At 34.6% G+C, this 13,872-nt stretch overlaps 1 protein-coding gene across 2 annotated transcripts in view; it reads right to left on the reverse strand.

Moving 5' to 3' along the window:
- The window catches only part of SPAG17 (sperm associated antigen 17), a 236,943-nt gene that overhangs the window by 203,677 nt on the left and 19,394 nt on the right, over window positions 1-13,872 (reverse strand). For both annotated transcript variants that reach the window (XM_031967380.1, XM_031967379.1), the window contains exon 2: window positions 1,318-1,458. In XM_031967380.1, the coding sequence (XP_031823240.1) occupies window positions 1,318-1,458 (141 nt within the window). The remainder of the gene's footprint in view (window positions 1-1,317; window positions 1,459-13,872) is intronic.

Here is a 13,872-nt window from a genome sequence, read left to right on the forward strand (position 1 = left end):
AGTTAATTGTATCCTGCCTTGAAATCTCGCTATTGTTATAATCCAGAAATTTAGAAAAAATCTTTTAATGTCATGTAACAGAACTTTCGATATTTTTGTTACTTTTTATTATCTTGAACTAGATTTTAAGTTCTTCAGGGTGAGAACTTTGTCTTTTATTTTGTTGTCATTATTCTGATCTAATAATGTCTTGAATAAAATATTGGGTGAATAAACATCTGAATGAATTTGAAATATCCATTAACAAGTGTATTCCCATTATAGTGCATCCTCTATTCATCTACCAAAGTGATTTTCTTTACACATTTTCCCTTCTTTATCTTGTCTGTCATAAACCCCAGTAGCTCCTTATTACCTCCAGAATAAAATATAAAATCATTTTAGAGTTTTTAAAGTTTTTTTACAATCTGGTCCTTCTCCATCTTTCTAGTCTTCTTACACTTTACTTTTCTCCACATACTCTAACATAGTGACCTTGCTTTCTTGTTGTTCCTTGAATACTATATTTCATCCACCAATTTTGTATATCTTTTAATTGGCTGTCCTCCATGCTTGGAATGCTCTCTCACCTCATATATACTGTTTATTCAGCTTAAATCTTGCCTTTTACATGAGGTCTTTATTTCCCTGTGCTTCCCCAGTACCTTTTCTTTTCCCTTCTTGCTTTCCCTTTCTTCACTGTCCATTTACAAAATATATACTGTATATGTGTATATATATATATTTATACATATAAAATCTATACATTATTGTTTACATGCTTCTTCCCTCATTAGAATATAATCTCTTTAAGGATAGGGACTTTATTTTTGCTTTTCTTTATCTCTCCACAGTGCTTGAAACATAGTAAATGCTTAAGAAATGCTTTGTGATAGTTGAGTGACAAAGTATTTCATAATATATCTCCAATGAATGAATGGTATTCTAGTTTACTCTTCTTTTGGTTTTATCTTAGAAGAAGGAAATGAATAGAAAAGTAGGAAGAGAGAAAAGGAGGATAAAAAAAGAAGAAGAGGTAGAGAGAGGAGGAGGAGGAAGAAGAAAGAAGCAGCTTCCAAGGGCTACTTCATCCCCCTCCTTACCTTCTCTGCTTCCCCTGGTTCTTCTACATCATTCTTGACAAGAGTGTGCTTAAAAATGAGTAGTGAGAGAAATCTCACTTTCTTAAGAGAGAGCCCCATTCTCTTTTTATTTAATCCTGATCTAAATGATCCATTAAAACTGTCATCTAGAGTGTACACATAATTTAAGAACCTCTTTCACATAGGCAGATTATCTGACCTTGAATGTGTTTGGCAAAAGAAAATTGAAAAATACCTGAGTAAAGATGTTATCCCATGTTACCAAGCTGAAGAGCTTCCTCTGAGGGACTTCGATGGCAAGAGCAAGGGCATTAATAAGAAGATTATCCTCAATCCGGTTGCCAACCACGAAGCTGATGCAGCCCTTCCAATTAGCCTGGTTACCCAGAAAAAAAAAAAAAAAAAAGGAATATTGTCATAGTCTTCCCAAGAGATCTTCCCTCTAATGTGGAAAGAGGAGGCTGGGGAGGGTAGTGGTGAAAGCCCTGAATTGAAGACACAAAATCAAATTCTAGCTCTGTTCTTTATAGGTGAAACAAAAACATGGCGTGAAATAGAGTGCTTGACTTGGCAATTAGGAAAACCTGGGTTCAAATTCAGCCTTGGACATTTACTGGCCTTGGAAATGTGAGACAAGTTTTTCCCTTTTCTGGGCCTTAATTTTCTCAACTATTAAAAAAAAAAAAAGATTGAATCTGATGATCTCTAAAACCCTTTCCAGGGCCCCCGGGTAATGCAATGAATAGTTGATAGAACTCTAGACCTTGGGTAATGAAGACTTATTCATATTTATGAGTTCAAATCTGGCCTCAGGCATTTCCTAGCTGCCTGACTCTGGCCAACTCACTTAACCATATTTGCCTCAGTTTCCTCATCTGTAAAATTATCTGGAGAAAGGAATGGTAAACCTCTCCATTATCTTTGCCAAGAAAACTTCAGATGGAGTCATAAAGAATTAGACATGACTGAAACTGAACAACAACTGAAAAATCCTTTCCATCCCTGAATATAGTAGCTTGGTTTTGTGGGAAGAAAACTATATTTGGAGCCACAGGTTACAGAATATAAGGGAGTTCATAAGTTTTCTAATGCAGCCCATATTTGAGCTTCTGCTCAAAGGATTAAATTGACCAGTCTAGGCTGGAAGGCTATCATTATTAGAATGGTTTTTTCCCTGATATCAAACATTTATTTGTCTTTTTCTTTTTCCTTCCTTTTCCCCTTTCCATCCTTTCTTTCCTCCTTCCTCCTCCCTTCCTTCTTCTCTCCTTCTGTCCCTTCCTTCCTGTCTTCCTTCCTTTTTCCCTCCCTTCTTTCCTCCTTCCTCTCTCCTTCCCACTTCCTCACCCTTCTCTCTTCCTCCTTTTTTTCACTTTCTTTCTTTCATTTTCTTTCTTTCTTCCTTCCTTCCTTCCTTCTTTCCTTTCCTTCCTTCCTTCCTTCCTTCCTTCCTTCCTTCCTTCCTTCCTTCCTTCCTTTCTTTCTTTCTTTCTTTCTTTCTTTCTCTTTCTTTTCTCTCTTTCTTTCCTACTACTACTTCTAGAATAGACGTATCAAACTTGCAACTCACAAAATTCTTAAGTATAGCTTGAATAACATTAAAGTGTAATTGGGAAATGTTGAAATGTTTAACAAAATAAATAAAAATACAATGTAACATAGATAATATTAATCTGTGGCTTTCTAAGTCACTATATGTCCCCATAGAGATTTGAGTCTGACACCCTAAAAATATTTGTTTCATTTGCTGAGCCTTGAAATACTTGAAGGCAGCTATATGTCCCTGATGAGACTTCTCTTCTCCAGGCAAACATTCCTATTACCTTCAACTAGTTTTCATAGAGCATGATCTTGAGGTTCTTTACCATTCAGTTTGACTTTTTCTGGGTATTATCAGTATTATTAGTGATACCTAATATTAGGTTTCATTTTACAACCACTAACACTACCAGCACCAGCACAACCAAAAACAAATTTATCAAGGATTCACTTTAGGAATCAAGGTCATAATTTAAGAAGAATATTAAAATGAGAAGTGTCATTCAATTTCCTAAAATGGGGAGATATATGTTTATGAAAGATATAGAAGTATTCCACTGCTATGGAAGCTATCCTGTGCATGTTCTAATGGAAAAGGGATTCTCTATAACTTCCTATTGATAATAATTGTAATAACAATAAGGAAGAGGAATTTAAAAAAGCATTTATACAGAGACTTATAAGAGACTTTAAAATATTATCTAATTTTATATCTCACAACTATCCTGGGAAGTAAGTGTTATTATTAAGGCCCCATTTTGCAGGTAGGAATATTGTGGCAGAGATTAAATGACATTCCCCATGCCAAACAATTGTCTGTGGCTATATTCAGATATTCCTGAATCTAGGACCAGTGTTCTATTCATTAGTTATGGTAGGATAAGGATATCTCAGAGATAGAAGAAGTTTTAATATTGAAATAATCAAGATCTTGGGCTCTGCAGGATATAAAATGATGGCAGGAAGGTATCAAAAGAAAGCTTTGGACAAAGATAACAAATCACCAGTTGACATATTGATTTCTCAATTTTTCACTCTTTATATCCAACTTGGTTTGAAAATTACATTTCTCTAAGAGAAACCAGTTTTAGCTAATATGCTCTTATTGGCTAGAAAATAGATTGGAATCAAAGATGTGGTATTTAAATCCTAGTTTTGCTCCTCATTATCTATGTAGCCTTGACCAAATGACTTTAAATCTGTGAGTCTCAGTTTTCTCATCTGTAATAAAGTGATTGCATTAGATGGCTTCTAACTTCTAATGTGCTATCTCCATACTCTATGGCTACAGAGCTATCCATGCTGTATATGCTCTAGCTAAAATGCACAAGGTACATACCTGGGAGGTGTATGGTGAAACAAATTATTCTGATTCACAGAATCAAACCACAACCACAAGGGGGCAGAATTGGGCCAGACATATAGTCCTTCCTTTCCATGTGTGAGATGGAGTTGATGGAACAAAGGTGAGGCTAAGTTCCCTTTTCGCATTTCCTATCTCTCTTGTGAGTCTGGCATCAAGAATTTCTTGTAGGATAAAGAGCACAATATATAACAAAGAGAGAGGGGAGGAACGGAAGTTGGAAAATTCAGACTAATACGAGTAACTGTGACATGGATACTAATGAATAACATACTAGACCAGGACTCAGGATGATTTAGATTTTCTATGTGATCTTAGACTATTTAATCACTCTGTGCTTCAGTTTCCTCACCTGCAAATGAAGGCATTAGACTCCATCACCCTCTAAATCTATGATCCCTGACTGGTTTTAATGTTATACTTTTTGCTTTCAATTTTAGTGTGCAATTTCACAATTTTAGTTTGCATACTTTAATCTATATTTGAATGAATACTTCTTTTGGATCACTTAAGCTGTGAAAAGCATTAAAACCCTGTGGGATGCTGGTGATCATGATCCAAGTGAATTGTAATTTTTATAGGATTAAATCATATATTTGGATTAAACAAGAATCCAAGGAAACATTAATAGAAAAAGCTAGAATACAGTGGGACCATGGAGGTTTTGTCTGTATGCATAAAGAGAGACTGAAAAGGGATTCAAGATTTATAGCTGCTAGGTCCTGTTTGCACCTGTGCAGTCACTTGAGCTGGTACGATAGGGGGTAGAGTGCCATCTGATGGGTTACCCATATTAAATGCCCTAAATTACTACTTAGACACCCTTCATTTAGCAACAATGTATAAAACAAGCATTTCTGTAAGTGGGAGGACACACTTCTCTGCCTTTACACAAAGAAAATCTCTTGTGAGCTCACTAATTCCATGGCACTGTCCTTTAACGCCTATGGATTGACTTCCCTCATCTGTAAAATGGCAGACTGGACTAGATAACTTCTCATTATTTTTCTAGTTCTAAAATTCTTTGATTCTAATAGAATACAATCTCAGTTCAGCAAGGATCTTTATAAATATATAAGAGGAGTTGATCCATTTAGGAGAAATCTATGTAACAAACAAGTTTTTTTTACAAAGGCTTCTCTGGTGAATTCAGTGAATGAAAACTTCAATGAGTGAAGATGGGTGTAGGTGGGGAGAAAAGAATTGACCTGAGCTGTTGTTTTGTTGTCAAATAGAAATAACCGTTCAAATCCCCTTATGTCTTTCTATTTCATCAATCATTCCAGTCATTTAAATAAAACTTCTCTGAGTTCCTGAACCTCTAACCTACCCCAAGCCCAACCATGATCACAAAATAACAGATTATGAGGATAATAACAGTAACATTATAGCGATACTACCATCACACTACTTAGAGCAAAAAAAGGTGTTTGTTTTTACATACTCAAACATTACCAACAATCTAGCTAGCTTAGAGCAAAATAAGTATGTGTATTTATTTATACATATTCCCTTCTCAACTCCTCTTCCTCAACTGGATGAAAACATTAATATTTATCTCATTCACTATGGAAAGTTTGTTTTTTCCTGATTATATCAGGTCCTACAATCTATGCACCTATTTTTTGGCAATGAGAAAATTTGAAAATGTCTTTTAAAAATTCAATTCCATTGCTAAGAAGTTCTTATTTCTTTTGTTATCCTTCTCTTCTCTATATACCTGATTCATTATCACAGTTGATGGAAAGCAGGAATGAAGAGTGAAAAAGACAAAATTTTCTTTCATGAGTCTTAAATTTGTAAAATAGGAACAGGATCATCATGAAAACTGAATGAGATAGTGTACAGGAACTGTAAGGTTATAAAAGTGAGTTATTATGAAGGATAAGTGGTGATAATAATATCATACACACACACACTCATACACACAGAGACATGGAGATCTTTATAAGCTCTGTTATGAACACTAGGAAAATTGAAGTGACTCAACTGTTATGGAACAAATAAAGAATACAGACTGGAGTGATACAAATCACTCATTTCTCGTGTCTGGTGGAAATAGCTGATATAAAGATGTAGGAAATACAAATTGATTATTCCAAGTTATATACAGTTCCTGGTCCATAGTAGGTACTTAATAAATGTTAATTAATTGAGTGGGCATGTTTTATTTTTTTTTAATCCTTAATTTTGGATTACCCTTGTGCTTTGGGGCAAGTTACTTCAAAACTTTTCAACTATAAGTCTCTATTAGGAAATTCAAATAAATAACTCAATTCAAATAAACAATTCAACAAACTAGTATTAAACAATGAGACAGGAATTCTGCTAGATGCTGGCTTTATAAAAATGAAAAACAATGTAATACCTGTCTTCAAAGAATTGTCTCTAAGATAGCAGGAGGTACAAACCATCTATATTTATAAACTGAATATTAGACTACTTCTACACAATTTATACCAATGGTTATTTCAATGATTCTATTATTGATAAGACTCTCAACTTTACAACGATGCTTACTGCTTGAGCTACTATTTTTTTTAGATCCTAGATTATGTACTACAGCCACAACTATGGTAGCTGCCCCTCCCTTAGGATTTCTCAGGGAAAGCCTCCAACTATCTTGTCTTTTCTCAGGCCGATTTTGTAAAATTTCTTGTGAAATTCTAGTTCTAGACTACTGATGCCAAATCCAAATGAAAACAAGGGCCACAAAACCAAACATAAGGATCTCTCTGGGCTGCATATTGACTGGGTTTTAAAATGTTATATTATCTTTGTTTTATTGTATTTATTTTGTTAAATATTTATTAATTACATTTTAATTTGGTGCAGACTACACTAGGGAGTGTTGCTGCTGCCTCTGGTTTAAACAAACTCCAACACAGGTTTTACAGCTGGGGTATATGAAATTATTAAAAAGAAAATATTTTGATAACTATATTTCAGAATAATAGGCTTTATAATTTTATTTCATGTATTTAAAAAAAACATTATTTAAGGAAGGCGTCCATATATAGAGTTCATTAGACTGCCAAAGGGGTCCATAACTCCCAAATGATTAAAAACTCCTGTTATAAAATGATGATATTAGAATTCTAAAAAAACACAGAAAGGTTTAATTAAATGGGCTTTCAGAAGGCTCTTGTTCTTGTTCAGTCTTTGTTCAGTCGTGTCCAACTCTTTGTGACCCATTGGGGGTTATCTTGACTAACACTAGAGTGGTTTGCCATTTCCTTTTCCATTTTCACTTTGGAAGATAGTACTTTTTATCCCAAAGTGGAATAAGCCATTTTGAGATGCAGTGGGATTTCAACTCTGGAAGTCGTCAAACAAAAGGTGGTTGATTACTTTTTAAAGATGTTGTCTGATGTATTTCTGCTTAGGTAATTGGTTGGATTGGATGACCTCTAGATTTAGAATTTCGATTTCAAGACTTTTTGAACATGCAATCCCTGAAGTGGTGCACCAGGTGGCAGCTCTGTGCTTTGCAAAGCCCAAAATTGGTAGGGGGGAAGGGGGAACAAAGCTTGAGGGAGAATAATGAAATAAATGTTTGTCCATAGTTATGATTTTTTGACTCACCAAGCTGACATGCCTCCAAGTAGTGATTGTTTTCAAATGCCTAAAGACTGAGCAAAACCTCTACCTTAACAAGGAATGGTTTTAGAAAAAAACTGGATATATAAACCAAGTTTGGCAAAATTATCTTCACTCTTTCCACTTTGGGATATATATCTAGAGAGTCTCCTCTGCCTCTATAATCTTTATTTGAGTCACTGGAGCAGTATGATGAGTTGGATTTGAAGACAGCAAAGTTCCAGTTTGCCTCAGTTACTTACTAGCTATGTGAGAGGAGGCAAATTGCTATTTCATTTCTAATACTGATGGAGAGAGGGATTTCCACTCAATCTCAGGAGGTACTTCTAACTGGAAATCTATCATCCTATGAGTTTAGATTTCAGTTTGACAAGATATGAGTTTAGATTTCAGTTTGACAAGAAACTATTTCTATGACAAAGAAAGCAACGACCGATTAATTGCTCCAAAGCACCAATGTTAATAATATTCACAATTATAGAGATGATTAAAATTTATAAAACATGCATTATCTCATTTAATTACTGTGAATCCAACTTAGTTAATAAAAAAGCCAATGAAAACAGAGACCATATTTGCCCAAAGTGGATAAAAGTCTGTGATTAGATTTAACAGGCTAAGGGAAAGATAGGGACAAGTTAGATAGTATGAAGGGAAATGAGCCCTAGATTTACCCAATTACGAGCACTTCTAGAAGATTGAAAAATATCCTGAAGAGAGAGCCTTGTAACTGTTTCACTTGACTGGATCAGTAGATAAAGGTAAGGGATTTGGAATCAGAATTCTGCCTCAGAAATGGGCAATTCCCAATATCATTTAATCTCAGTTTCCTCATCTGCAATATATATAATAGCACCACTCTCAAATGCTGTTGTGAGGATAAAATGCGATTTTAATGATTAAATTAATTGTGATTTTAATATATTTTAAAATACTTTGCAAACCTTTAGGTACCATGGCAATTTTATGGAACCTAATGGGGAAAATTAGTCCCTAGTTTCATGCAGCCCCTTTTATATTCGGAAGGATAATGCTGGAAAAGTGTGTAGTGAATTCTAAGAATTGTATGGTTTTTATATCCTCTAAACATTATTTGGGATAGGTAAGTGGGAAAGGTGGTTAGAGCACCAGACGTGGAATCAGGAAAACCTGAGTTCAAAGAAGGACTGCAAAACTTACTAACTATGTAATGCTGGGCAAGTCACTTAACCCTATGGTAAATCATTCCAGTATCTCTTCCAAGAAAACTTAAAATGGTATCTTGAGGAGCCAAATACAATGGAAACAAATGAATAACAACAAATATTAGTTTAAGTACAGCTGCTCTAAATGTGAGACCTTTGTTCAATGATATATAAATCTATGTAATTTTGGAGGAACTGAACCACATCATTATTGATAAACTATAATGCAAAATCAGAACAAATAAAAAGTTGCAGTCAAATGAAAGGGTTGGCTCAAAAGTTTTCATAAATGAAAGAATTTAAGAGACTTTTATTAAGTGCTCCCAATGAAAAAAAAATCTTATTTCTTGGGCTACTTGGAAATGTTGAATTGAAACATTCATGTTGATTGTAAACAAAATGGCCTCCTTACTGTTCCTCATATGACATTCTATCTCTTGTGGCCATGCTTTTGTATAAGCACATACCATGAATAACACCCTCCTCATTTCCACCTCTTAGAATCTCTAATTTTCTTTAAACTCTAGTTCAAGTACCACCTTCTACATGAAGCTATTCCCAATCTTCCTAGGTGGTGAATGCCTCACTCTAAAATTAGGTTGTCTTTATTTTGATGTAGGGGAATCTTCAGGGTATAATGGAAGGCCATCTAAGAAGACCAAGGTTCAAGTTTCAATTTTAACACATACTGGTTTTGAACTCTATGCTGAATACAATGCATGGCACACAATAGGTGTTCAATAAATGTTTGATTGATTTAAACTCTCGGGGTTCTAGGTAACTCCCTAAGAATTTAAGGTACAGAAATACCATCCCACATTGGTGGAGAGAGCTTCCTCATCTGAGACTTCTCTTTACTAATAAAATTAGTGGCTCACTCCCTATGTCTTATTCTGTATATATTTATATATGAACATATAGAATATCTCTGAGGGAAGGAATTAATTTATTTATGTATTTGTATCTTTGGTACTTAGCACAATGACTGACAACTAGTTGGCCTTCAATAAATGCTTTTTAATTTACTGATTGAAAAATATATACAAGAAGATAATTGCAGATTATATGTCAACATCTCTGTAGAAGTGATGAATGTCAGAAATTCTTTAAAGACGACCCTCTAGGTTCTTAACCTAGGCAACTGATGGTGCAAGTAGATAAGAGTGTTAGATATGGAATGAGGAACATCTGAGTTCTTATTTCTTCCCGCACTATTTGGGCTCTTTTCTGATCCCTCCCTTATACCCTAAGAAAGTCATTATTGAGATAAGCTCAACATCCTGTAGGGTCTCATCAACCTTGGCACTCCATCACATCACCATTTGCCTATCTGGTTGGGGGGCAGGCCATTCCCCATTTTAAAGCTAAAGGTTTGGGGATAAGACCAATCAAGTGGCTTATCTTGGGTACATAGAATAGTAACTGGAGGAAACAGAAATTGAGACATTTTTTCCTATTATAATATTCTGTCTCTAATTTTAGCCAATGATGCTCTTAGTAATGTTTGTTATTCTTCTAGTGTATTCACTATTCTATATGGTAGTAAGATCAGATCCATTTTAGCTATTTCTTAAACTACTTATAAGCAGTCACTGGTTACATGACATAACCTATTCATGTCTATCATGTACAGTGCTTTTGGTTAAATATGCTTTTGCTTCTTATGAATAAATATGAATTCAATTCTAATTATTTACCCTACAGATTGCTTCATGTTATATTCTGTAGATTTTTGAAGAAGTGACCTCGTTAGCAATGTCTCTCAAGGAATGTTCCAGGATTTGTAAACATAGAATGTTACCAAGAGAATACTGGTGTTAAAGAGATGGGCGTTTGCTGTAATGAGCCATCTGGAGTCATTGAAAGCACTGGGCAGTTTTCCAAATGTAATCCTGTTCTATTGCTGCCTCCTACTCCATTCTTAGCCCAATTCATTATGTATTTGCATCAGTTGTCCAAGATACACACATTGGAAGATTATTCAATGCACTGTCCATCCAGCTGTGTGTCATAATCTGGGCAATATGCATTTTTTTATCCACTTTGTTTTTCCAGCATAGATGGTTAGACTAATCTCTTTAGCATTAATGTGGTCACACTGAGCTGCTTTGTAGTACTCCAGGGATAAGAGGCAATTAATATGATGTCATCTATGAATAGAAACATCTGGAAAACCTTGCCATCAGCTTGAAGTCCTCTTTTGCTTGGGTCATTTTCTAGGACACTGGCATACACCACTGGCTAAAATATGTCTTCTTGTGTAACATGTCAATTGACAACAATGCTCAAGGTAATGGTAAACACTGTTATAGCCCTGTTTTTTTTCCCCCACTATATAATCATACAATTTTGAAATATGTATGAGACGAATTTTATGAGAAACTTCAAAATTACCACAGGCTCTACCAATTCAAATTCTTTAAAGTATCTCTCTCATTCTGCCTGTGTCTCTCTCTGTGTGTCACTTTCTTTCTGTCTGTCTGTCTCTTATTCTGTCCTATATTTATCAGAAGATATTTGTTACACCTTTTAGACATTAGACAGTTATAAAAGTTAAATCTATCATAGAAAATCATAAGTAGCATTTTGACATTTTTTCTTTCTCTGTTTTCAGTGGGATATATTTAATACGTAAAAATCATTCATATAAACATTTTGTAGAGATGAAAAAGCAGGAATACTAGTTGATAGTTTCTAAAGCTATTTCAGTTGCCTTTTTTGAATAAAACACCATTGATATTTCCCATTTAGTTAAACTTTCTTTTTGTTAACTACCCACTGTTACAAGCATTATGATAGATACTGAAGATACAAAAACAAAAAATAAAACTATTCCTACTCCCCAGGAAGTTTATATCATATATAATTATATATATGTATATTATATATATATATCAAATGTGCAACGATAATTAGTCATAAAACATATATAAGGTAATTTTCAGAGGCAGAATATAGCTGTAATATGAAGAACGGCTTGTAACAATAGAATGGAGTTTTCCAGAAGCATGAGAAGGTTGGGGCTGACATGGATGGGTAGAAGGAAAATAGGAAGCAGTGGCTAGAAAGGGAAATTCAGACTAAGCTACCTATGATTCTGTATCATGAATACTATGAGTAGCATCATTTGGTACTTTAGTCCAATATTTTTCAATCTAGCAACACTAATATTAAAGTTGCTATCAATTCCTGAAAAAAATGTAGATGACTATGGAATATGCACATGTAACAGATGGTGAGTTTCTATCCTTGAGTTCTAGGCCCTAGATGCTTATAGAAGGATGAACTATAGGAGTGAGGCACTCATTCTCCTATTCTCAACTAGGTCAACTCTGCCCTGGGGCTCACTCCAGTAGGGGGTTGGGAGCTCTGGAGGGCCTTTGGTCCTGCACTGGCAGAGCAGAGGCAGAGGAAGAGGATCATAAGAGCAGAAGGAAAATACCAGATTCTGCCTAAGAGTCAAGATAGGGCAGTCCAATCAAGTCAGTCCTATCTCTCTTTGGAATACCTTGAAAACTGATATCAGAATACATTATGATTTCATTGATTAACTTTGAAAATGCTTGGTTGGATACAAAACATTTCTTCCGACTTTCTCTTCTCATGTTCTATTACATAACATGCCAGGTACAGAAGGGGTAGACTTCAAATTTGGTGGCCCATTCATCATTGTCTGCAGGAACAAATCATTGTAAAAAATGAGAACACATTTGTTCCACTTTGTCTATTGCTGTCCTTTCATATTCTTTTAAAATGCTCATAGGATAATCTCTTTTAGATGGATCTCATGTAGAACTTTTCTCAAGCTCATTTTTTTCTTCAAGAGAATTGTTTTTATGTTAAGTGAGACAATACTACTTGTGATTTTTTTCATCAACCTCCCTCAATAGTCTTAGCAAATGAATTTGTATTCTAAGGCTAAGATCATAGGATATACTCAATGTGGATGTTTCTTGAGAGATATAGACTAAGGATTCTGACTGGATTCTCAATCTCCTCCTTTTGAAATGAGGTCCAGGGAAGATTATTAGATTCAAACCCAGATTTCCTGAATCCAAATCCAAAACTCTTTACATTAAACCACATTGTCTCTCAGCTTGTCTGTGTAATTACTGAGATATTAGAAGAACAAATGGGTAGGTTTCTAATATGTTGAGTAAATCTTTGATGGAAGCATTATAGGAGTGGGGCAGCTAAATGCTACAGTGGATAGAGCACTGGCTCTGAAATGAGGAGGCCCTGAGTTAAAATATGGCATTAAACACAACACTTTCCAGCTGTATGCCCCTGGACAAGTCACTTAACACCAATTGTTCTCACATATACAAAATTATTTTTTAAAAAAGCATTTTAGGAGAACATAGATTAAAATTACCCCAATGATGGGAAGAGGAAAAGAGAAAGAGATCCATGTATATCTTGACATAAGTGATTCCCTTCATGTTAAAAACTGGTTTCCATTCTATCCAGAAAGGGAATGAATCATGCATATGTCTCTTCTTTTTATTATTTAAACTCACTGCTACTAGAATGAAAAGCAGAATCCCTACTGTAGGCTAAAAATAATAAAGTTCTGCAACAAAAGTAAAGGAAGTAGGGCTACAAGGCTAAATAAATAAAGTGCACAGTGGACTTTTAAGATACCTTGAATAAGAAATACACTTCGAACTCTGTTAAGGAGGATTTTCTTTATTAAGGAGATTCTCCCATGTCTATATGTGTCTTACTGTTACTGAATAAAGCTCCAGCTACTTATGTGCCTCTAAGCATTAGAGATATGGTCTTTTCTACAACAATGAAAAGCTGTGGAAAAAGTTAAACTTTGTGTTGTTTTGATGAATATAGGCATGGATAAAATCACAAATCTTTTTAAGTTATCAAAGTATAGTGCAATAAGTCCTGTGGTGAAGGTTTAATCTGAACCAAGACAAAACAAAGTAATGATCTTTTAAAAATAAAAAAGCCAAATATTTATGTGAAGAACAGTTAATTTATAAAATAACATTCTTTTCAATAAGGAAACAAATCTGTTAACTGGCATCTTTCAACAATATTTTTGATTCTTGAAAGAAAATCCTTAATAAATGTAAAAGTTGTATGAATT

Source organism: Sarcophilus harrisii, chromosome 4, assembly GCF_902635505.1.
Source record: "Sarcophilus harrisii chromosome 4, mSarHar1.11, whole genome shotgun sequence".
Taxonomy (NCBI): Eukaryota; Metazoa; Chordata; class Mammalia; order Dasyuromorphia; family Dasyuridae; genus Sarcophilus; species Sarcophilus harrisii.